Source organism: Cydia amplana, chromosome Z, assembly GCF_948474715.1.
Source record: "Cydia amplana chromosome Z, ilCydAmpl1.1, whole genome shotgun sequence".
Classification (NCBI taxonomy): Eukaryota; Metazoa; Arthropoda; class Insecta; order Lepidoptera; family Tortricidae; genus Cydia; species Cydia amplana.
This window is the reverse complement of record NC_086096.1, coordinates 38525939-38553415: the sequence shown is the minus strand read 5'-3', so window position 1 is coordinate 38553415 and position 27477 is coordinate 38525939. Positions and strand designations below refer to the sequence as shown.

The window sequence follows — 27477 nt, the reverse complement described above, 5'->3', positions numbered from 1 at the left end:
TAACTGCGAGTCAACCAACTGCGCGCCCTTCGGTGCTACCGGCCCTTTGACGACACGTTGTCGTGTCGTCACTGTTCAAAAATTTAAGTAGTAGTAGTAGTGACAGCAGAGTCAATATTAAACGCTGTAATAAGAAATAACTGTGAGTTAACTAACTGCGCACCTTCCGTGTCGTCACTGTTCAAAAATTTAAGTAGTAGTAGTAGTGACAGCAGAGTCAATATTAAACGCTGTAATAAGAAATAACTGTGAGTTAACTAACTGCGCACCTTCCGTGCTACAAGCCCTTTAACGACACGAGTCATTGTTAAAAAAAATTAAACGCTGACGCTATATGACGTCAAGTAACTGCGAGTCAACTAAAAAGTGCTTCAGTACCGGTCCTTTGACGACACGTCTGCGTCACGATTTTATGACTGAGCGCATGGGAGATGTGCCCAGCAGAGGGACGTATAGGCTGAATTGTTATTATTATGTAGGTATGGTTTGCCAGACTAATATATTACTCTGTAAATTCTACTTACCTTTTGGACACCGGCTCGATCATGAAACGAACAGTTTCATTTTTATACTATCCGATGTTAAGCTTCACTTACCTGTAACAAAAACAAAATTAAAATGTAGTTTAAATAATTGATTTATCAGTATTTAACTTAAATTTATAATAAAATATGCACTTAAGTAAGTATATTTGGAATTTAATAAGTTTAATAACGTTGCGGCAATCAATAAGTGCTAACTAGAGTTTAAGATAAAATACATAGTTTCAAAAATTATTTACGATTAAAACATATTTTAAATAAAATGCCTGTCACAACAAAAACCTATAAATCACTCCACATATGCACAGTGTCAAATTCATCCTAAACGCCAGAAATAAATCAAGCAAATCAAGAACACGCAAAAACCGACTTCCTAACACATTTATGGAATACCGTGAAATTTTAATTATTAGGTTATGGTCTTTTGTACGGGGCGGGGCAGAGGCAATGGAGCGTGAGTTGGACAAAAAATGGCTGCCGATTTACCGACTGGAGCTTAAACGGTGGGTTATGCTTGTACAGTCGCCATCAGATATAGCGGCTGAGGTGCTCACAAATATCTGAACACGCCTCTATTTGAGCTCTGATATATCTGATGGTGTGGCCCGTTTTCATTGTCCGTAATTGAAACACACGACCAGTGAAACCTGTGTCGATACGTCGGTAAATATAAAGGTACCTAATAAAATAAATTTCGCGATAGACCCGTCTATAAATGTGTTCAAACCGCGAAAGTTTTAAATATTATATTCTATATATACTTAGTTATGTATTCTTGAACTACTACGTTGTATTTACCTATATGTACCTTATCTTATTGCTTTCGGGGGCCCTTGCGGATACACTTCGACCCATAGGGATCTTTTGTGCAATTACCCCCTATACACCGTGTTTTTATTGAATTCCGTTAACTTCGGGGTATGGTTAAGTACGTTTAAGAGAACTAAACGGCATAGTTAATTTAAAAAAAAAAATTATTTGCTTGTTTTACAAAAAAAATTAAGTTTAAAAACTAATTCAATACAGCATATAGCGTTTTTGTAACACGGGCTTTACATTTAACTCAACCAAACAATTGAAATCTGTGGCATATCAATGTCATTTGAACATCGATCGACCGAGATTGTACTTAAGTTTAGTAGAAAATGTATGAACTCATACAAAGTACTAATCAATATGTAAACCGGCCCTAAGTGTACACGCTTGTAGAGGCCTTATAGGAAAAAAATAAATTATTGATTATCTCCGAAATGGAGTTAATTAGAATATCGGTGTCTTTGAGAAAGTTGCTTGAGATAAGCTCAGGAATGCACCCTTGAAATTAACGGAAATCAAAAAGAACACGGTGTATAGAGAAAATCCGTCATCTACTCGAGAGCTTTTCCCACCATATCCATGTGTCGGATGATGGAGCTCATGGGTAGCGTTTTAAAGTCCTTTGGTTCCAGATATCCTACTCCAAAGTCCTTCATTATGTACCTACTAGTTTTTTATTTTATTCTAATATATAATATTGTGTGAAGAGCTCTGGTGGCCTAGCGGTAAGAGCGTGCGACTTGCAATTCGGAGGTCGCGGGTTCGAACCCCGGCTCGTACCAATGAGTTTTTCGGAACTTATGTACGAATTATCATTTGATATTTACCAGTCGCTTTTCGGTGAAGGAAAACATCGTGAGGAAACAGGACTAATCCCAATACGGGCCTAGTTTACCCTATGGGTTGGAAGGTCAGATGGCAGTGGCTTTCGTAAAAACTAGTGCCCACGCCAATTACTGGGATTAGTTGCCAAGCGGACCCCAGGCTCCCATGAGCCGTGGCAAAATGCCGGGACAACGCGAGGAAGATGAATATAATTATAATATTGTGTTTAATGAACCGGTCTATTTGTATCATTTCTCAGTTTGGACACTGTGTACAATATATTATGACTGTTTGTGTTCTAAATAAAACAAATATTTCATATTAAATTTAGTAAATAAATATTGTGTAATGAATTGCATTCAAAACACCATACATAAATCTTTTAAAATGTCACAATGTTAACTTAAACTAAGTATCTAATTATCAGTATCACATACGTCACCATTTTAAACAAATTGACACATTTAAATGATAGACTATTGCTAAATTTAAGAAAAACATTACCAATTAAGATTTTCACGGAATTCTCAACTCTAATTCCACGTGTTAAGAAGAATATTTGAATAACCTTTAAATATGTTGTGGACAGTTAATAACCCATAACAGGACTTCGATGGCACCATGTCGTCGTCATAAGTAAAAAGCGGCCAAGTGCGAGTCGGACTCGCCCATTAAGGGTTCCGTATTTAGGCGATTTATGACGTATTAAAAAAAAACTACTTGCTAGATCTCGTTCAAACCAATTTTCTGTGGAAGTTTACATGGTAATGTACATCATATATTTTTTTTAGTTTTATCATTCTCTTATTTTAGAAGTTAGGGGGGGGGGGGGGGGGGGGACACATTTTACCACTTTGGAAGTGTCTCTCGCGCAAACTATTCAGTTTAGAAAAAAATGATATTAGAAACCTCAATATCATTTTTGAAGACCTATCCATAGATACCCCACACGTATGGGTTTGATGAAAAAAAAAAATTTAGTTTCAGTTCGAAGTATGGGGAACCCCAAAAATTAATTGTTTTTTTTCTATTTTTGTGTGAAAATCTTAATGCGGTTCACAGAATACATCTACTTACCAAGTTTCAACAGTATAGTTCTTATAGTTTCGGAGAAAAGTGGCTGTGACATACGGACGGACAGACAGACGGACAGACAGACGGACAGACAGACGGACAGACAGACGGACAGACAGACGGACAGACATGACGAATCTATAAGGGTTCCGTTTTTTGCCATTTGGCTACGGAACCCTAAAAAGTAGTAAGTGACTATGCACATGCTAAATTCTACCTAATACTGTTAGCCTTAGGTTGATATTTCAATGACAGAGTGATATTAAAAAAGCGTATTTGTTGCTACGGCGCTTAAGTCGTTAAATTGTGTATTTTTATGAAAATAAATACAGTTTAAAATGTGGTAAACGCCGTCTGTCCTATGGTCCCTTTTGAGCGGCTTGACACATAAATATGGTTTTCTTTTTTTTAAGCTAGCAAAAAGCCTACTTTAATTTTTTAATTCTTACTGAGCAGGTTATTTTAAAAATAATTTTGAAAAGAGTGTCTTTTTTTAAATTTAAGCATAAAAGGAATTATTGGAAAGATCCTGTATTGTATAGTATTAAACTTTTTTATTCTACATTAAGGCGAGGTATGCCCGGGGAAAATTTTCAGATTCTGTCAAATTACCCCATTTCACACACAAGCACACTTCACGCACACTACCTCACTTTACTGGGACAGGTCAGTGACCCAAGCTGTTTTTTTTAAGATGCAGATGAGAGCATTTTGAGTTTAGTGTTAACCATTGGCCTTTTTAGAGGAACAGGAACTGTAAAAGCGTTCCATTGAAAGAAGAAAGAGAAACAATACATTTTATCTTGCTTTCCTTGTCTGTTAATGTCAAACGTGACGTACTTAAATGTAAATAATCTAATTCATTTCTTTTTCTCGCACCCTGTATGTTTTTTCCAAAATCTGTAAAAGCCAATCTTCATTAATTTGAAATCGAAGGAAAGTCTTCTAAGACCGTTTTCTCGTAGCAGCACGGGATCTGGTAGCTGCCCTCACTGACCTAAAAAGAAAATCCACCCTGTATAAGGCGGCTAGCATTAAGCACTGGGATATTTAGTTTACTGTCTTCATTAACGTGACTACCGTGACTGGTAACTAATACACCCCGAATTTGGAATAAAATAGTCTGAGAATGTCACTTACGACCCCCTACTAAACAAGATACATTAAATTACCAAAAAAATGTATGGGTGTAAAAGACATTCATAGTGATTTTGACCAATTGTAAAGGACATTGAGTAACTTCTTTCATATTTAATTCATACAATGACTGCTAATTCAGTTACTAAAATTTTGAGTACTTTTCTAATACACATTAAAAATGTAGCTTCATAAACAACAAAAATATTATATAAATATCAACAATTAAAAAAAAATCGCTGTTTTTCGCGTCTTATGAAAACTAAAATTTTGCCCTTTACGCCAACTGAACCCAAAGGTATCGATACTATTCCAGGTGACTGTACCTAGCTAATAAGAAAAAATTGCATGCTTCTACAAGTGAACTGTACGCATCCAGAATTACTGTCCACCTATGCATTACTACATTTTTGCAAATAAACATTTCTTTATCTTTATCAATAAATAAAGTCCTGGCAGGGTGGAAATTGGCGGGTGGAAAATAGGTACTATTATCAAAATTTTAATGTAGGTAAATTGTATTTTATACATGTAGAAATGTAACCTACCTACGTACTTACTGTATGTATTAGGATTGCAGATAAATTTGATATACATAGAATGTTGCACTAAGCGGGGACTGATTTAGCTACGGTGTAAGCAGTACGGTAGGTACCGCTTTTTACACGACTGCCGAAACAAAAAGAGTGTATTGTTTTCAGCGTTCATGTTTGTATGTATTTATTACTAAAGTAAAAAGTAAACTAATCTGAAAAAAAATCTTAAAATTACGCAAACATTGTATATGCATTTACATATATAGATTATCTTATACCTTTAAATTATATTTGGGTGCTTTAGGATAATTATTCTAATTTGTTTTCAAATACTTAAGGTATATGGACAGAGGGTATGTCCTTGAACTACGTCCAAAAGAGAGGTATGGGTACTGTGAATATCATCACCTACTGGTAGGGCACAGCACAGCGGATGTCATTCCAGATCTAGAGCAGAGCTCAACCTTACAGTAAACCGCAGCTCAATAACACTAGACCCTACCCCACTCATAGTCTTATGTTCCTGCCGGTGAGTAAGGTGGCCAGTTATCAACGAGGGTACGGAGTGATAGGCTCGGCAACGCGCATGTAACAACTCTGGGAGTTGCAGGCGTCCATAGGCTGCGGAGACTGCTTACCATCAGATGTATGCTTGTTTGTCATCGACGTGGTATAAAAATTAAATATGCTCAGGATGTCATTGAACTTGAACTTTGTTTATTTGGTACCTAGTAAATTTGTATAATACTGTTTATATGTATCCAAACAACCACAAACACAAACCAGCCTGTAAGCCTCGCAGGTAAGTATATCTCGGTCTCAAAAGCCGCAAAAACTCGCTAGGACTGAGGCTAGACCATAGCCGCTTATTTTTTCTTGATTTCATGAAGGTTTGCAGAACAGCATGTAACCGCAACAGAATAGGCCGCAAAAATGTCGTCATATAAAGCTGTAGTACCACGTTCGGGTCGGCTATCGGGTCGTCCGGCCTGGGAACGAAATCATAAAATACCCGATAGGTTATCGGCACTGAATGTTATTAGGTAATATTTGAAGAACAAAAGTTCTCTAACATAAATACAAAATCACAAAATTGTCATCTGTCATCACAGTTCATTGACGTACAGAAGTCACGTAGGAACGTTTTTAAAATGACGCTATATTAATACCAGCATAATGAAAATTAATTCCAATCAGTAAAAATGAGTCTTCAAACTTTTTTCATTTTAAGCGGGATTTCAAGGAGCAAATTACTTAAATGATATTGTAATCGTATTGTTTTAAGATAGTTTACTGCGTTTTTCAACCATTATGCCCCGTAAATAACAGCAAATCTAATTTAAAATGAAACTCGAGCTCTACGTGATGATAATTATTTACCCTATTTCTTTTAATACAAACTGTCTACTGGTATACTTTTTCGTATACGTACATGATTTATTTGTCAAGAGTAAGCTGTCATGGAGCTCCAAAGCGCGATGCGTCCGCCTTCGTCCGAGGCCAGCGGCCATCTGAATCAAAGAAGTTGCGTACACGGGACCGCTGATATCATGTCTTTGAATATATTTATTTAATGTTCAATTTAAAAAAAAAGGAATCACTGAGTTCCATCAAGAATAAGATTGCGCGTTATTAGAAGCAAATTTCATATCTTTATCTTTTGTGCCAAAATTGTTACGAATATTTCAAGTCCGTTTTAGACCTATGTTTGTGATTGTTTTCTATCGAGCGAAAGTCAAAAACTTAGGATTCGAATCGTTGAGTTCCATAGAAAAAGGCCTCAAGATTGCTTATACCATTCATGGCAGCCGTACGGTGGTCCAAAAAAGCGCTACGAATATTTTAAAACTCCGTTTTCTGAACTCACTTCACCTTAAATAACGAATAAGCAAAATCATGTTAACCGACATTAAACTATTAAGACGAAACAGGAGCTGCGATTTAAATATTTTAGGTAAATATACCCGTCTCGCTAACGGAAAGGGCTCTTTAGTGCGATAAGGACAAGGCGAAAAATCCTGCGTAAAAATCTCAAAAATCGAGATTTTTGTACTCGACTGTTTCCTTCTCCAAAACTTAACCAATCGTAACCAAATTTGGAAATCTAAATGACTATAAAATTATCTGTATCGCACCGTTTTGATTTTTTGGCTAATTGATATCTGTTTTGAATACCACGCCTCTCATTGCGGCATAGTCAATTAGGCCAATTTGGCCATTTTTGAAAGGCTCTAGCGCCTTAAAAAACAAAAATATCAAAAAAGCAAAACGGTCCAACACAGATATTGACAATATTATCCTGTGTTGAAAAAATCATTGCTCTAGCTTCAAAACCCACGGAGGAAACAGTCGAGTACGTTTGTATGGAGAAATGACCACTCCTGGTTGAATTTTTACAGGAATCAGTGAAATATTTATTTATTTATTTTAACTTTATTGCTAATATATATGTATTCAAAAAATGTACAAATGGCGGACTAATGCCTTTAGGTATTCTGTACCAGTCAACCATAGGGCTAAACAGAGATGTCAATAAAAATGGTGCAAGAAGAAAAGTAAGAGAATTTAATATCCAAAACAATCCAAACTGTCTCATGATTAGTCTCGATCCTATATGTGGTTATACCAAAGTCGGACCACTCTAAGTTTTCATGCCAAGTATGGAGCTTATAAGGATATGTACCTATGCATTCTTACTGCCAAGTTATTGCAAAGTTAGCGTGGTCACAGTTTAGTTATAGCAACATAACAACCTGTACTGAAAGTACACATCCCATCAGTACTGTTAATAGGTATTGACAACGTTTCCTCTGTCCATTTGAATTTCAAGAAGGACGCTTACATACATTCATATGACACACTTTCCCTCTACGAATGCAATTACAATGAAATTAGAACTATAACTGTACTTGCAGCATGAAAAAAAATGAATGGAAACTTTTTTTGCAAGGGTAACGTCAAAAAAAAAATTTTAGATAGTACCATTTCGTACCTTCGCAACACTTAAAATTCCACTTGTCGAAACACTCACGACTGTATACGCTTGGCAATTTTGGAATCTTTTGCTTTCTCGGGTATCAATATTAGCACGAGATGTTTTAAACAAAAAACTTTGTTAAACGTATTTACCTATTACTTGTTCAAGAAAGTGTCTCCTGGTAGTCAGGCCAGAACAACAAGAAGTACCTTTAGTACTCCGGCAAATTAATATAGTCCGTACAAAAACGCGCAATTCAAATTTTTATGGTACGAGTAAATCGATCGCGCCTACATTTCCCAAATTTGCCTCCGTTTTCTAACGACAAAGCAGCTGGCTTGCCAGGGTATAGTTTGGTCAATATGTTCGATCTTTTACAAGCTTTTATTTAACTTGCAAGGAACCTATGTTTGTACGGGTCAAAACTTGAAAGTTCAATTTGACCCACTTCCCGGTTTCCAATGAAGCTGAAAATTTGCATGCATAAGTCGGGTGACAATGCAATATGATGGTACAATCGAGCTGATTTGATGATGGAGATAGGAGTTGGCCATTGGAACTCTGTGATAAAACAACGCAACCTAATTGGGGCCTGTGGAAAAAAGTGCAGTCAGCGATAAAAGCTTGTACCGAAAATTATTCCCATCCTTACAATCAATTACCTACATTGATTCTTTCGTCCCGTTACTCTATGTGATATTCAACTGCATAAGATACTGAATCCTAGAATGTCACAACAATGGTTTTAAAATTAATGAGTGCCCCAGTTTCTGGCTATTTCCAAACTGTTTATATAGACGATGGTGAATTTTACTTTTGCTCGGATATGTTGTTTTTTTTTCGATGGATTGTGTAATAGTATAGGTTGATTCGTAATACATCCTTACTAATGTTACAAATGCAAAAGTAACTCTGTCTGTCTGTTACCTTTTCAAACTTGCGTCGAATTATGGTCCCTTTGACAGTTCCTTAAATAACACATTTCTAAATAAATTAGTGTGCTAACTATCCAAAAAATGTCTACAATTTACGGGACAGCTACTCAGCTAGTCCATATAAAAACGTGCTGTTTTAAGGGGCCCACTGATTACCAGTTCACCGGACGCTATCAGCCTGTCAGTTGTTCGGAAGTGTCACCTTTTGCGATTAACTGACAGGCCGATATCGTCCGGCGGACTGATAATCAGTGGGCCCCTTAAGGGATCAACGGTCGCGAGAGGTATAAACAACAAAACGTCCATTTATTGTTAATCTAAACTAAACCCTTGAATAGAATAGAATAGAATAGAATAGAATAGAAATATTTTTATTCGTGAGCACAAACACAAAAAAGAAAATTATACAAGCAAAGAAACATAAAAAAGAGAAAGTGCCACGAAATGGTCTCACCTCAGCATGTCCCTAGACACCCTAGTATTAAAATTTTCATTCGATGACGTGACGGACGTACGCTTTTGGCATAATATATTCTAGGTTTATATGTAGATTCCGTTCTGATTTGTTTTTGCAAATTTTAGTAAATTTAAATCCTATGAAATAAATCTAGTCTTTCATTGTGCCAATAACGTACTAAAAAAAATATATGAGGAATGCAAAATATTGAGAAGTTGAAAAACATTCTCTCATTTTGTATGGACGAGGTTATAATTACAGATATGTCGTTTTTCGAGGCATAATAACAGGAAACTAGGTGATATCAATGTTTTGTTATAATTATAAATGTCACGTCACGGATTCCTCGGTTTTCTAGTTATTGATAGTGTTAAATAGGTCATGGATGATGGAGTGACGTTTGCTATTCCATGAAGACTGCAGAAAAACAAGTCACCTAGGTACTATGACTATTACCTATGTATGAGCAAACGAAAAGGGTATTTCTTCATGTTTATTATCCCCATATATATGTTTTACAAAGGCCAAAATTGTTTACAAAGCGAAACATACTAAGATTTAAATAATTTATACAAAATATTTCACCAAAATAACGCGAGAAAAATACTAACTGTAAAAATATTACAAACTAAATTCAAATGACCGCTATTAAATATCTGATAATGAGATTTATTCAACAATCGTGTGAAAATTGTTTGTAATCGTATTCGACTAGAATAGTTATTTTCGATACAAGTGCGAAAAGGAGGAAATTCGAAACGAGTGGCGATAAATTAAAACACGACCGAAGGGAGTGTTTTAAATCGACACGAGTTGCGAATTACCTATTCGCACGTGTATCGAACAACGTTTTACAGTACATATGGCACTTTAAAGTTTCGACATCGCGCGAAAAGTAGTAAGTACGCTTATAGTCGTCAAACAGATATTGTTTTTTTTAATAACGACAATTACCTAACGTTGCAGTGGTCGCAATCGGCCACCTTTCATGTAATCTTATGTTATCTGATAATTTATTGTACAGTCGACGTCAAAGATACGTTTACACTTTTGCATCTTATAGCAACGGAATAAGGTGCAAAAGTGTAAAGATATCTTTGACGTCGACTGTACATACCTAAGTTTTAAAATTCGTATAGTTCATAATATTATCACTATTGTCACGATTAGCCTTAATATATTATAATATAATATAATATAATATGATATTAATAGGTAAATAGTAAACAACCGGATAAAAAACTGTAATTTCCTTAAGTAATTATCTAACGTTGCAATTGTCACAGTCAACCACCTTCGTCCTTACAAAGCTCACACTCAAGGTGAGTTGCGCAACGATTATCTTATGTTATCTTACCTAATCTTATGTTATCTTATCTTATAAATAATGTTTTTTGTTTATAAGTTCTGAAAGTAGTGTATTTAGTTGGATTTTCGCTATCTTTTATTAGTGGATCGAATTTAAACACACCGATTTAAAAAAAAATTAACGTTGCAACTTTCACAGTCAACCACCTCTGTAAGAGTACTCCCCGCTCACTCGCACTCAATGCGAGTTGCGCAACGCTTATCTTACGTTATCTTTGCTAATCTTATGTTATCTTATCTCATAAGAAATGTTTTTTTAAAGAATATTAGATGGATTATCGCTATCTTTTACTAGTAAATCGTTTTAATAACGTTGATTTCCTTAAACAATGATCCTACTTTGCAATATATGTCACAGTCAACCACCTCTGCAAGGGCACTCGCCGCTCACGTGCACTCAAGGCGAGTTGTGCAACGCTTATCTTATGTTATCTTACCTAATCTTATGTTATCTTATCTCATAATAAATGATTTTTTAAATAACATTAGATTAATTATAGCTATTTTTTATTAGTAAATCGAATTAAATATGTACGTTGATTTACTTAAACAATGTTCCAGCGTTGCAATAACTGTCACAGTCGACCACCTCTGAAAGGGTACTCCCCGCTCACGCGCACTCAAGGCGAATTGCACAACGCTTATCTTATGTTATCTTTGCTAATCTTATGTTATCTTATCTCATAAGAAATGATTTTTTTTAAGAATAGTAGATGGATTATCGCTGTCTTTTATTAGTGAAACGAATTAAAAACGTTGATTTCCTTAAACAATGATCCAACGTTGTAATAACTGTCACAGTCAACCTCCTCTGCAAGGGCACTCGCCGCTCACGCGCACTCAAGGCGAGTTGTGCAACGCTTATCTTATGTTATCTTACCTAATCTTATGTTATCTTATCTCATAATAAATGATTTTTTAAATAACATTAGATTGATTATCGCTATTTTTTATTAGTAAATCGAATTAAATATGTACGTTGATTTACTTAAACAATGTTCCAGCGTTGCAATAACTGTCACAGTCGACCACCTCTGAAAGGGTACTCCCCGCTCACGCGCACTCAAGGCGAATTGCACAACGCTTATCTTATGTTATCTTTGCTAATCTTATGTTATCTTATCTCATAAGAAATGATTTTTTTTTAAGAATAGTAGATGGATTATCGCTGTCTTTTATTAGTGAAACGAATTAAAAACGTTGATTTCCTTAAACAATGATCCAACGTTGCAATAACTGTCACAGTCAACCACCTCTGCAAGGGCACTCGCCGCTCACGCGCACTCAAGGCGAGTTGCGCAACGCTTATCTTATGTTAGCTTACCTAATCTTATGTTATCTTATCTCATAATAAATGATTTTTTAAATAATATTAGATGGATTATCGCTATCCTTTATTAGTGAATCGAATTAAATATGTACGTTGATTTCCTTAAACAATGATCCAACGTTGCAATAACTGTCACAGTCCCGCCACCTCTGTAAGGGTACTCGCCGCTCACGCGCACTCAAGGCGAGTTGCGCAACGCTTATCTTATGTTATCTTACCTAATCTTATGTTATCTTATCTTATAAGAAATTATTTTTATATAATATTAGATGGATTATCGCTGTCTTTTATTAGTGAAACGAATTAAAAACGATGATTTCCTTAAACAATGATCCAACGTTGCAATAACTGTCACAGTCAACCACCTCTGTAAGGGCACTCGCCGCTCACGCGCACTCAAGGCGAGTTGCGCAACGCTGCGATGCAAGTATGCTCCACTTTTGTTCAGGAACATCTTTACGCTTTTTGCGCGACTGACTGCCCGATTCGAACTTTAAGATACGTCAAATATTACGGCTAGACACGATAAGGATTAGATATGTCAGCGTCAAAAGTTTCTCCAAACAAAAACGTCCCTGCGTACTACCTAAAGATTGTCTGGAAGACATCGCATTTTAACGATAAGACCGCCTGTTGTTTCACCTCTTCTTTTCTGTATTATTTGTATTGTTTTCTGTAATGAGGTCTGCAATAAAGAGTATTTGTATTGTATTTTATCTTAAAGTACGAATAGGACTTTAGACCGCCTGTTGTTTTAAGCTTCTTCTTTTCTGTACCTACTATTTGTATTGTTTTCTGTAATGAGGTATGCAATAAAGAGTATTTGTATTGTATTGTATTGTATCAAGTTCGAATCGGACTCTAGTCAAGTAGAGCCACTGTCCCTGCGCGCATCTCGCTCCGTCTCTGACATAACACACGCGGCAAGCGGGTCAGGGCTCGAGCGAACGCTATCACTCTGACATCGCATCGCAAAGTGAGGGAGTGTCATTATAAACATTATGGTTTCACAGAAATTTGACACTGATGACATATTGCCCCAGTACCCGTACCATGAGTCACTGACAGTGTCAAAACTGACATAAACGCTATCGTCTACGTAATTTACTTACTATAGGTACATCTCGCTCGCACTAATATGCAAGTAAGAGCGAGATGCATAGAAAGTAAGTTACGTTCTCGATAGCGTTTATGTCAGTGCCAAACTGGTGGTAGCCACACAGTTTCTCATTGCAATGGCATGCAGAGTAAGCTGGGTCCGACTTTAAGGTTGGATTGTAATGAAACACATAACATAACAAGAGGTATATCTAGTCATGTAATTAGTTTATACAGCTACAGCTTATTAACCAAACGAAATAGAGCAAAAACAAGTTTTGTATGAAAAACTTAAATTCGCTGTCAGCGATTTTTTAACTATTTTTAGATATATCTTATCTTATCTTATACCTTTAAACGAGCAATTCTTGTTTATTTATATATATATTTCGGCGATCTCGGAAACGGCTCTAACGATTTCGATGAAATTTGCTATATGGGGGTTTTCGGGGGCGAAAAATCGATCTAAATAGCTAGGTCTTATCTCTGGGAAAACGCGCATTTTTGAGTTGGGACTTGCCGCGAAAACCGAAATTCGCAAATTGAGGGGATCTTTCTCTTTTACTCTTGTTAAATATTTTGATTTCCGATTTTTTGTAAGATTGTCCCCTGGGCCCTGATATTTTTTTAATATTTATATTTTATAAGTAATCTGTAAAACGCTGGCTGTTTAGAGATAAGAGCGTGCGACTTTCAATCATGAGGTCGCGGGTTCAAACCCCGGCTCGTAACAATGAGTTTTTCGGAACTTATGTACCTACCTACGAAATATCATTTGATAATATTTGCCACTGCTTTTCGGTGAAGGAAAACATCGTGAGGCACCCGGACTAATCCCAATAAGGCCTAGTTTACCCTTTACAAGGTCAGATGGCAGTCGCTTTCGTAAAAACTAGTGCCTACGCCAATTCTTGGGATTAGTTGCCAAGCGGGCCCCAGGCTCCCAGCATGAGACGTGGCAAGAAGCCGGGATAACGCAAGGATGAAAGTTTTATATAATCTGTGGGTTTTTGCATCCTTGTCGGAGCCCTAAAACCACTCAAAATACGCTAAGAGCGATAAAGATCACCTCAGACGTCCCGCCGTCCCTCGGGGCTCCGCGTGTGACTTCAATTATGACTTGTAAAAACACTTGGCGGCGGCAGGCTTAAGTGGAGCGCTTCCGCTTATGTTTGAGTGAATCGTGGCAGTTTTTGACTAAGTACACGTGCATGCTGCACATTAAAAAATATGGTTGTCTGTAAAGTCGGTTTACGGACGATAATTTTGCGTGATAACGTCATAAGAAAACATTGATGAAAAATTGCATACTTTTATAAGTTACCATGGAGATCTGTACACAACGTTACCATGGAGATCTGTCCACAACGTGACACTTTTTCGTGCATGCTACCCTTCGATCAACACGGGCTAAGATGCTACCGGTGTTCATAGATTTACTTATAAGACGTTATCGCGTCAAAAAAATGACTTTTTGGAGAACTTTTGTTACATTTATAAATAAATGTATGTGTTAAACTTTATGACTACAATCATTTTACGTGACAGCTAATAATAATTTAATAATTTGAGCCTATATACGTCACACTGCTGGGTACAGGCCTCCTCTCATGCGCGAGAGGGCTTGGGCTATATGATATGATTTATTTATCTCACAATATACAATTTCACTTAAAATTACACATGGTAGATTGTCAGGGATTTATATTGTGATTGTCAGTTTTTTTACATTACGAAATAATTGAATAAGTATGAAGAATAACAGTCACAATCAAAATTTCATTCAAAATTCAGGTATTAAATTACAAATCGTATGTCTGTAGTATCACAATAAATTAAAAACAAATATTTAAAAAATAATTAAGGTCACAATGAGAGGATCGTCATTAAAGTAATAAATAATAAATTATAATAAACCTTACAATTCAGATGTCAACAATCTAAGTAAATCTAATTAGGTAATTAGTGATTTCATAAAACTCTTTTACAGAATACAGTCCCCACGCTGGCCCAATGAGGATTGGGGACTTCACATACACCTTTGATTTTCTTCGCAGATGTATGCAGGTTTTCTCACGATGTTTTCCTTCACCGAAAAGCTAGTGGTAAATATCAATTATGATTTAACTGTAATAGATATTTTTATTTTTGCCTTGTACTCATAATAAATAAATGCTTTGCTTGGTTTAGAGCTACATACTCGTAAGTCTATATCTATGTAAGATTGTCCTTAAATCACAAACGCCATACATAAATCGAAAGACTTATTAGGATGTTTAAAATAATAGTAGTAGCACAGTATAGTACGTGGGTCATTTTATTTAAAGTTGTCCCCTGACCCTTTTTTTACAAATTTAGGATTTTTTATGTTATTTCTACTCAGAATCACGAGCTCTTTTGATCCTAATAGGGTCCCAAAATTTCCATACATTTTTCGATCTTTCCATTCCGTGACCGTCATACAAAGTCTATGAAAAATGGTCGGAATGGAAATAAAAACCTTGGGACACTTTTTTCTCCTATTAGGATAGAAAGAGCTCGTCATTCTGAATAGAAACAACATAGGCACATAGGCCACGTCTTCGCCTCAGCTAGTCTGTGGCCATGAGTAAGCCCATTTATAATAATAATAATTAAAAAAACATAGATATTTACGAATTAAAAAAAAGTATAGGGGACAACTTTAGATAAAACGGCCCAGGTACCAAAACTAAAGCTGCCTGGTAATCTGTTTTAGAGTCTGTGCGGAAAGAGAAGAGTCGTAGAATGTATTGGGCCCCATACATTCCACGACTCTTTCCGCACAGAGTCTACCTTTGCAAGTGTAATGTGTGTACAAAATCTCAACATTCACAGCTCTGTTCTCCATACAAACGTAGTTATGCTCTCATTTTAACGACTCTAAATAACACTTACTCTATGGTTTACGATAGGCGCTAGTGCTGCACTCTGGCGGCAGAACATTGCAGTAATACCCCCTATTATAGTTCGTTTTTTTTTAGCATTAGAAAGAACTTGTAAGAAGGTAAGCGATCTAGACATGTCTTTTAATTGAAAAACGCTTTTTAAAAATCAAAAATTATTACTTATGAAAGCAGAAGAATATAAATGATCGTATTAGATTCATAATTGTTACATATTTGCCGTAACTTATTTTTAAAATATGTTTTTCATTAAAATACACATCAAGATTGTTTACCTTATTTCTAATGCTAAAAAAACGAACTATAGTACGTCACTGGTTTTCAGGTTAGATCAGAGGGCCTACCGCGAACCACGTTCGACGTGTTGCCTCTCTGTCGCACTTGTGAATTCGTACGTAAGAGTGACAGGGAGGCAACACGTCGAACGTCGTTCGCGGTAGGCCCTCAGTTCCTAAAACTAGGTCCTATTTTTCCTCATATTCTCGTAATATATAAAACTAGGTCGTCCACGTAATGAGATACCTTGACATAGTATTCTATTTAATACTAAATTATATATAAAATAAATAAGACTCATACGAGGAATCAGCTAAGTGGCGCGAAATATTTGCTTTTCCTGATGTCATTTTTGCGTTACTAACCAGGGATGTTGCGAACATCCGCATCCGCATCCGCAACCGCGGAACATCCGCATTATTTTCAACATCCGCATCCGCATCCGCATCCGCATAAAATCGATGCGGAGCTTATGCGGATGCGGATGTTGAACAAGTCGGTACAGGAACGTCTTAGCGGCGGCGTAAGTGCTAGGTAATTTCGTCATTACCTATAACGAAATCGTCTAGATCCAGAAAAGTCGGCGAAGTTACTGTTTATTAAATATAACGCACCTATATTCTTGCTCAAATACTAAACGTTTGGTTTTTAGGGTTCCGTAGCCAAATGGCAAAAAACGGAACCCTTATAGATTCGTCATGTCTGTCTGTCTGTCTGTCCGTCTGTCCGTCTGTCTGTCCGTCCGTATGTCACAGCCACTTTTCTCCGAAACTATAAGAACTATACTGTTGAAACTTGGTAAGTAGATGTATTCTGTGAACCGCATTAAGATTTTCACACAAAAATAGAAAAAAAAACAATAATTTTTTGGGGTTCCCCATACTTCGAACTGAAACTCAAAATTTTTTTTTTCATCAAACCCATACGTGTGGGGTATCTATGGATAGGTCTTCAAAAATGATATTGAGGTTTCTAATATCATTTTTTTCTAAACTGAATAGTTTGCGCGAGAGACACTTCCAAAATGGTAAAATATGTGTCCCCCCCCCTGTAACTTCTAAAATAAGAGAATGATAAAACTAAAAAAAATATACGATGTGCATTACCATGTACACTTCCACCGAAAATTGGTTTGAACGAGATCTAGTAAGTAGTTTTTTTTAATACGTCATAAATCGCCTAAATACGGAACCCTTCATGGGCGAGTCCGACTCGCACTTGGCCGCTTTTTTTAATTAAAAAATACTAAAAATGTAATATTTGACGTTTTCTAAGTACCTAATCTTGACATCCGCATCCGCATCCGCATCCGCGGATGTCAAAAAATCTGCATCCGCAACATCCCTGTTACTAACATAGTTTTTAGGGTTCCGTACCTCAAAAGGAAAATACGGAACCCTTATAGGATCACTCGTGCGTTTGTCTGTCTGTCCGACCATTCCCTCCCCCTTTATCTCCAAAACTACTGGGTCTAAAATTTTGAACAAAATACACAAAATAGTTATTTACCTATAGATGACATACCTATTAGAAATGTGAGGTCTTAATTACTTAGTTTTTGATCCGACCCGGGCTTTGTAAAGACATTTCATTCACGTCCCACATAAAAAAATACGTTAATAAAATTAGGGTAATGTACGGAGCCCTTGGAACGCGAGTCCGACTCGCACTTGACCGGTTTTTTATCCGATTTAGGCACAATATTTATCAAATAAATAAATACTTTGGGACAATCAATTCACTTAAGGTAAATAAACGACGACTTTATTTATCCATGCTTTATTTTTTAATAGATAGAATAGAGTGTAAGTATAGTTATTTCAGGATTTTCCTAGAGATTTCCAGGTTACACCTAATCCCATTGTGCTATTGAGCAGCGGTCGGCAACCTTTTAGCAGCCAAGGGCCACATAGTAGCTAACGGAGGTGACGCGGGCCGCACACTGTTAATTTTTATGACTTTGTGAGACATTGTCGTTTGTCAATATTACATACAAAATAGCCAGGGAGATCGCGGGCCGCAAGCGACAGGTTCACGGGCCGCATGCGGCCCGCGGGCCGCGGGTTGCCGACCGCTGCTATAGAGGGTTATATTGTCATAGTAAATTTTGTAGTCACAGTAAATGATTTATTATTTTTATTTATTTTTAAAACGCCATATGACTTTGACCTATGTAATTTCACTGTTAAACTTATAAGTGTTAAATTGTTAAATATCAAACGTTGTCGCCATCTACACGAGTATAGGCCAAAGGTATGGCGCCATCTATTTGAGCATATTTTTTTCTTTATTTTCCGATGTACGTTTTTTCTTAGACTTATCTTATACGGAGTTACATATATCTTTGATAAAGGCTATTAGCCTTTGGCCTTAGCCCCCGATACTATTTCGAACTAAAATTATCTATAGGTAGTCGGAAACGTAGACTAAAATGACTAAAACACCTTTTCTTCTTGTTTTCTATTTCCATGAGAATTCGATTTGTACATTCAAGCCTTAGGGCTCATTAGCAAACACTATTCCTGTAAATTTCTTTTATTTTATACGAATACCCGATTAAACTAATCCGTTGACAGTTTGAAATATGACGGTATTCCAACTAATATTACCAATATACTTAGATACACCTAAACCTTCCTCAAAAATCACTCTATTGATAGGTGCAATTCGCATAAAAATCCGTTCAGTAGTTTTTGAGTTTATCGCTAACATACATACACACAAACAGACAGACGCGGCGGGCGACTTTGTTTTAAAATGTATAGATTGATGCGATATTAACTCTGTCTGTCTGTTTCTTCTTAAACGCTGAACTGATTTAGATTAAGTTTGGTATGGAGATAGTTTGAGTCCCGGGAAAAGACACGGTATAGTTTTTACGCAGAGAATCACTCCTTAAGGGGACGAAAAAGGGGGGACGAATTTACTATAGACGAGAGGTAGTAATATAATAATAATAAGCCTGTCTGTTACCTATTCACGGTTACACCGCTGAACCAACTTAGTATGATTTAGTATATGAGTCCCGGGAAGGACATGAGATAGTTTTTATCCCGGAAGTTATAATTCCAAGCGGACTAAGTTACGGGCAGAATCTACGTAAAAAATAACAAGAAAACCTGTGTATTTTTTTTTTCATTAAGGAAGGCAAAATAAACTTAAATTCTGAATCAGAGGTCTTGTATTTTTTTACGTATCACTTCCATATTTTTATTCGATTTAACTAGACTATGTCATCATGAGTCATCCTTATTCGTATGATGTTACACGATTAGCAATGTCATCAATTGTCAAAATATAATGCGGAATTCTACCTCTGTTGAAAGCGTAGGGTGTGCGATTTATTTTTATTTGAATAGGTACTTGTTGAAATCTGTTTTCCATTATCGACCAGTATATAAATAAAATGTACTTTTAAATGCCCTTTCTATTTATTAGCAGGTTCTTAAATGTTGTTTATTCATTTTTGCGATTATACCTGGTTATTTTTACCCCCGACGCAAAAAGAGGGGTGAAATAAGTATGCACTAATGTAGCTCGATCTTAAACGGGTGAACCGATTTGGGAATAAAAATGCAATTAGTATTCATGGAATTTATAATTTCCTAGAATATCACGCATCAAATATTATCCGCATGCAAGAATTCAGGTTTATAGGTATATTATAAATAAGAGCATTCCGACTTAATTATAGGTAGGTATCTAAAGTTTCATCTCTGATTTTAATTACATATTATATTTAATATTATATTATGTTTCCGGACTCTAATGTTTCCTACGCACGAACGTCTCAGCTAATTAGTTGACTGGTTGAAAATATTTTGTGGCGTTAAGTCCACTATTAGTGATTATTTTACTGTGAACTAGCGACCCGTCCTGGCTTCGCACGAGTTGCACAAAATCGTAACAAATTATACACCTAAGCCTGCCTCAAAAATCACTCTATTGATATGTGAAAACCGCATGGAAATCGGTTCAATAGTTTTTGAGTTAATCGCGAACATACATACAATCTTTTTTATTATAGTGTTTTGTTTCTGGAAACGCGGCGCAATCGGTATACACTTTGTTTCCAGGTGTGTAATTGTTCTAGTCGGGATATGGACATACAACATACAATCGGACAGACGCGGTGGGGAGACTTTGTTTTATAAGGTGTAGTGATACTGTTAACAGTCAGCATAAAGGCATCAAGTAGGTATAACAGGATCAACCCCCGTTATCAATGTTGCAATTCATTGAAACCATTGGTGCCCAACTTCGCCCAAGTAAAATATTAAATATTTATCTATTGTAAACTAAAAATCGTAATTAGATTCCAAAAAAAGTATGACAATGTTGCCACTGCAATAATTTGTATGTAAAATAAAGCTGGTCAACCAAATCTTGTCAGTAAAAAAAGGCGCGAAATTCAAATTTTCTATGGGACGGGATGGGATTCTGACAAGACCAAGTAGGTATAGTAAATTCCTTTTTATAAATAAACACGCTAAGATAATTTATTTATTGGTAATTTTACTCCTACGATTTGAAAAAGTACTTTTATTTACTTATTTTAACATAAATACAAGACGCGCTAGTAAAAAGTGGCAACATTATCTTACTTTTTTTGGAATCTAATTATGACTTTCAGTTTAGGTATTCATAATCAAAATAGCTGCGTAAAAACAGTTTAAAAGTAAACTAATCAAAATACACAATCTATAAAAAGTTCATGCAGTCTACCTATAAAGTTTATGAGATACAGTGCTGTCTGTTTGTCTATCCGGTGAATAGACAAACAGACATATTATAGTACATTGTGTATTAAGGGCGGTAAACAAGAATTTACGAACGAATTGAAGCCGGAAGCCGAAGTCGAGGGCTTATTTAACACGAGTTCGTAATTCTTTTGTGCGGAAAAATAAAACTTATAGATAATTTCGGACGTACTTACATTACAGCCCTAGGTCGCAATTTGGGATTTACGGTCATCGCCTATCGGGTATACGGATCTCTAAAAACGGTTCTCCAAAACAAAGCAAGTACCTAAGTGTCATAATAATCACAAGCCATATTATCTCAGCGCACTAAATAAATACTCGTACGCTAATACACCTATCTCTTTCTCTTACATTACGCATATATTTCAAAATATTCTGGCCCGATTCCCGTCTGTAAATAGCACCGGCCAAGACTTAAGCGGTACTTTCTCACGAGAGAAAAGCAGTCCGGCTAGGAAATTACTTCCTCTACAGGAAATCGAAAGTAATAGAAAACTGCAATGCATCGAAGAGATTGCAAGTTGAAGCGCAAGTTTACTTTGCCGGTGGTGAGATTGGGAACTAACGCGGTTTGAAATGTTTTGTTCAGATAAGTGAGCGCTGGCGCCGAACTCGACTGCATGTTTAAATTTTTGGCTAGCATTTGTGTGTGGCAGTGTTAGTAGCGACATCTATTGAGATGTTTTACAACTAACTTTCGCATTTATATAATTAAATTTATTTTAACGAATAAATTGTTTAAGATTGGATAATAAATTGCGATCAACCGTATTTTATCTTTTAATACCTAACATAACAGCGCAATTATGAAACGCATTATTCTATTTGTAAACCATAAATGCGTTATGAATTAAAATAAATTGTCAGATTAAATGTCCAGACAGAAGTGGGCGAATGATTACTAATTAGTGCTTTATGAACACCTATTTTCTTCCCACATATCAATTGTTTCGTACTCTTGTTAAAACTACAAGTTGCAATAATAATATATTGTTCACAGCGCCATCTAGTTACATTACGTATAACTATGAATGCTACTAATGCGCTCTAACCTTTCAAGCGCTCGGCGTAGTGGCACCTTAGTTCCGCTACTCGCCGCTAGAGGGCGCAAAAATAAATAAAGCGAAGCTAAGAAATATTTGTAGCTTACCTTTACCGCCGCCTGCGTCGTTCACCTGGGGCTTCCCGGACCTCTGTATGGGCGGAGCGTTGCCATAATTCATACTCGTACCGTTGTAATCCGAGCTGAGTGGCTCCTGCTTTATCCCGCTAGATGTCGCCGCAAGCTTCTCCGCGAGTAGTGGATTGGCTGAGGCTATGTTGTATCTGTTGTTGATCCCGCTGCCTGAGCGCAGGAGTTGCTGCAGCCGCTGCTGTCCATTGTTGGGTATGGATAGTTGGTTGGGTTGGTAGTATGAGTTCTGGAGGTGATTACTCGAGCTCGGGGACGAGATGTTGTTGTTTTCCTCTTGCTGAAATGGGGAAAAAAGCTGTTAAAACTCTGTCGAACAATAATTTAATTATGTTTATAAGTAGGATCCAACCAAACGCTTGCCGCGGAGATCTTTATAGAAAGTTTTTAGTTTAGATTACCTTACCTAGTTTCACGTTTTATGTTTTATTCTTTGTGCTAAAATACGTATTACTACATATGTAGAATACCAATAGGGCAGATGTAAATCGTAACAAATAGGGAAAATACTAACAGCAACACTTCTAATCGCCATTTTTTTAGTGTGGACAAAGGTATAGTTTGTAGCTTTCTAATAGACCCCGAAGGCTAATCCTATTGTCTATTGTTAAGTAAAACCGCTCGTGCCACGTGCCACAACCACCTGCATAAAAAATCGGTACTTCGGTTACTGAGTGCCGGCGAGTCGAACGCTACAGAACCAGTCTAAAATGTGTCATCGAGATGCGTAACAAAGGCGCGTTATCGGAGAGCGCACCTATACTGGTTTTTTGAGCGTTGGACTAGCCCGCGCTCAGATGCCAAATAGAATAATTGGGACCCTTTTTTGCAGGTAAGTAGCACGTGCGGTTTTACTGAACAATAGACAATAGGATAAGCCTTCGGGCTCTACTAGAAAGCTACAAACTATACAATGTAGTCGGAGTGCTATAAATTATATATTATATTTTTATATTGCTTTCGGATGTAACCAAGGCAAAGTCATGCATCAATTTATCATGGTATACCTAACTTTCTTAAACATATAAGACTTTTTCTGAAGGCAGTCTTTTAATAACTGTACGCTCTTATTATTAGTGCTATCCTTGGAGGATATAATCAAACGGAGACGCCATGTCTGTAATTTTCTGTACAAAACCGTCTGCCGATTTTTGCGGAGGAGGGGAACGTCAAATGTATGCGTAACGTAAAAATAGCCATGTCAGATAAACGTCAGTCCATACATTGTGTATGACCGTTGGCCGCCTATTTTCGACAGAGGGGAAAGCCTGTTAATGGCTACTTCGTTTAGTTGTATCCTCCAAGGTGCTATCAGCTTATAATAGATGCGGTTATAATGAGCGGAGATCAAAGAGAAAATAATATATTAGGACTATTAGCGTGATGAATTGTATAAGTAGGTACTCAGATGAATCGGAAGACAATATGCCTTGGCAAGATAAACCCTGGCCGCAGACGCACGGAATTTTCCGTACGGAATGCCATGTGCAAGCGAAACAGCGCTACGCGTGTATAGAGAGCGACGTCCCGTTCACACATGTCATTCCATACGGAAACTGGATAAAAATGTCGAGCTTCTGCGGCCAGCCTTAGTATTCTAACTATATTATGGCTTTAACTCCAAATCACTTTACCGAATATTATTCCTGACAGTCAGTCGATTGTTTAAAATTTTAAGTTCTTCCGGTCTGACCTACCTTAATCTCAATAGGCGGCACCGTCGTCGCATTAGTCAGGTCCGTAAAGAATGTGTCGAAGTTGTCAAAGGCGGTCTCCCCCAGCTGCTTCAGAATATCATCAGGGTCCGCGGCCTCCGTGACGTCAGGTTCCAGCGTCAGTCCGCCGACGATGTTCGACAGCTCCGCTTGCGACAACTCGCCGAGAGATGTCGCCATCTGCTGTAGCTGTGCGGCCGCCTGCCCACTAGCGGCGGCTACCGCGTCCTGAAAACATTACAGTTTTGGAGGTTTATACGTTGACTATTGAAACAAAATTTATTAGTTGGCGTGGTGAAGAAAGAGATGCAGAATAGTCAGTCATATACATATGACCGAGGGATTATCTGGCTTAATAGACTTAGAATTGTAATAGATAATGTAGGGTTATTAGATAAATATTTAATACTAAATCAGGCGTAGCCTTTCGCACGGCATTATAATGTATATAGAAGCATACTCACTTGTAAACAATTGGAGAGGTCAACCATTCTACCCTCATTTTCAGCTGACCACCACTCATCTTCTATAAATGGCATCGCCAAAGGCAACGACGCAGCATGCGTCCCCGCCACCTTGCGCCGCTATTGCACGCCAGATGGCGCTCTTCAACACAACACTGTCACTGAACCACTGAATGTTGTTGCACTTGCGCGCGTAACCGTCATTTGTGGACGGGAGTTATCTCACCGCTTGTTTTCCCATCAGCAGCCTGCGAACATGGAGAGCGTATAGGCTTTCACGTATTTAAACGAATCCACACCCAAATTTTTAGGTTAGAATTGAGCATCTGCCAAGCGCTTGAGAAGGCTGGTTATAATGCGATTGTTAGCAGTAATTAATTCTATATCCATGACCTTGCACAACAATGATTGGCAAACGTAATTGAACAATGATCTATCAGGGATTTTAATTGATAAGGGTAACGTCGAATGATGATGAAGATGTTAAGAGATTTTTAAATGTTAGATAGTCAGGCAAGGCAGAGTTCGTTTTAGGCACAAACAAATAAATGACCACAAATAATAAGCTATATAATACACATATTGTTACTCATCACAATAATAGATGGCGCTGCATGGAGGTCTCTTTTTGATAGAAAAAAAGAGATGGCTTAATACAAGCGAAAAAAGAGTTATATGGAGAATCGTTACTATTATTTAATCAGGAATCTCTATAAAAAAAGCTAGGTATTCGTCAATTGACGTAATAAAACTGCGCTATACGTGCCGTTATCAGTTATCACGTATTTTGACAGCAAGGTTCCTCCATACAGCCGTTAATAGTAACGTGGTAGTTTGTTTCAATGTTGTTTTCTGACATGAAATGAACCGCCGATGAAGATAATTACTGTTTAGTATGGGCAATTATATCACGACCGAGCACCGATTTAAGTTCATTGTTTCATTTCATAACTCGGCGTGTATAATTGAAGTGTTAGTGTTTTTTCTTACTGGCAACATTTTTGTTAGTTACTAGCCAGAAGGAGATTTATTTAGGCCTGTCCAAGCGGGACAATTTCTCGTCCAATCTGGGTAAATTGCCAATGTGGTGTGGACGCAAAAATGAAATTGAACGACATTAGCTCGATGATTCCACAATGAAATTGTGTAGGTACGTGTAATTAAGATGGTAGATGAGATATTGCCACCAATTTTTTTTTCGAATTTTATCATCCTGTCTGGACGGGCCTATATAAACTTAAATATAGCATATTAATGGGCGTAAGCTTAGATTTGAAATCAGAATAAATAACAATTTAAAACCAAAGAGAAAAAATAAAAAATATGTGTCTTATTTTTTCCATTCTCTCCTATAAAATAGTCATTTCGTTAGCAGTTGTATCTGATAAATCTGCTTTAATAAAATATTTTAGGACAGAATGCTTACCGATATTTACAGTTATTTAATTATTCCAAAATATTAAATGCCAATGTACTTAGAGAACTTTTATCCTGAATAAATCAAAGCTATTTAAGTTGATAAGCAATGGAATAGATATACTTAGTGCCATTAAATGAATTGTGCGTACCTACTTAGTAACAATTCCTAATGGTTGTAGATAAATTGATTCTCGAGTATTTCAAGTGGATAGATAGCCGATGTTACCTCAATGCGATATCCAATAGAGGAAAAACAAACAAATTGCGATATTGTTGAATCCCAGATGGGGCAGAGCTGCGCGGGGTTTGGTGTCTAAAACCATTAATGTAGCGTACTCATTATCTAAAATTAAGATAAATCCTACGTTACTGGATGCTTGTAATATTATATGTTAATTCGGCGAATTCCGTCATACAGGAAATTCCAACAAACGTTTTTTTTTAAACAGTAACACGATTAGTAATTTTCTCGACAACGCAGCGATTGCTTTTAGCAATAAAATTTCCCGTAGGACGGATTCGGCCGCATTGACCTTAGCTATAATCATATATTGTAACGGTAATTATTAATTACTATTTAATTACTTTATAAAACCATATAGTTATTAAGTAATTTATAAGCTATTGCCCTTGTTGCAAAACTATGTATTTTATTCAGGATATAGATACCTAATCTAAAGAACACAGACAAAGTGATCCAGAAAATTCAGCTCTGCGACGCACGATATTTTACAAATATATTTTAATTAAAATGCTTACCCATAGAGGCGCACAATATTCGTGGATCAGATAAAAATGGATATTTATAAAAGCATAACGCAGATGCCTGCAATCCTTTAAAAAAAGTCTTTAGAATACCAAATCCAAAGAAATTAATCGTCGACTACAGACTTTTTTTCAATTAGAATCCGTGGGTTTTTAAGTTTTTTAACCTTAACGTGCGTTGGAGTGGGTCACGTGTTCAACAGTGAAATGCTAGTTTGTGTTATCAATGCGCCGAGTTCACCTGGCGACGATCCGTTGTTGGAGAGGTCGGCGCACGCGCACCATGGGCCTGCGCCGTTCTGAGGACAAGAGAGAAGCACTTTGGTAACTTAAATTAGACTTTGGAATCTGCTTTAGCAACGATTGCAGAGTACCTATAAAACCATTTCGTTTTTAATGTGTGAGTTTTAGTATGATTTTTGTAATTTTTTTTTAACAACACAAACCTTGTATTTTTAATGTTATGTATTTTGTAAGGTTATTGTATATATATACATATACCAGTTACTGAAAATATTTTATTTTCATGTTACCCCCTAAATATTTTGACAATGTGTGCAGAGTTTTCGGTTAGATCAAAGTAGAATTCCATTAAATAGCGAACTAAAGCTATTCAGTCCACCGCAAAAACTATATAAATTAATCAGCATCGCAACAATCGTAACATCATCGCAATACATGGAGAATAAAAAAAAAACAATGCACGGAAGGCTAGCAACACTACGAAGAAGCCACAGACAAAAAATGCGAACAATGAACGCTCTTTCACTATAATTGGCATTAAAAAAAGTAAACGACTTTTGTTTTCTAAACGCTTCCTATTCGTAGTGCACTTTCTTCGCTGTCATGGCGTTTAAAAAGTTA

General features: G+C 36.7%; 1 protein-coding gene across 4 annotated transcripts in view; it reads right to left on the bottom strand.

Moving 5' to 3' along the window:
• LOC134661531 (ecdysone-induced protein 74EF) overlaps positions 1-27477 on the bottom strand; it is a 324468-nt gene that overhangs the window by 154831 nt on the left and 142160 nt on the right. For 3 of the 4 annotated variants that reach the window (XM_063517652.1, XM_063517655.1, XM_063517653.1), the window contains exons 3-6: positions 26855-26912; positions 24430-24677; positions 23948-24193; positions 22209-22530 (exon numbers count right to left, since the gene is read on the bottom strand). In XM_063517652.1, coding sequence (XP_063373722.1) covers positions 22209-22530; positions 23948-24193; positions 24430-24504 — 643 coding nt within the window. In that variant the 5' untranslated portion in view covers positions 24505-24677; positions 26855-26912. The remainder of the gene's footprint in view (positions 1-22208; positions 22531-23947; positions 24194-24429; positions 24678-26854; positions 26913-27477) is intronic. The other variant, XM_063517654.1, reaches the window with a different exon arrangement.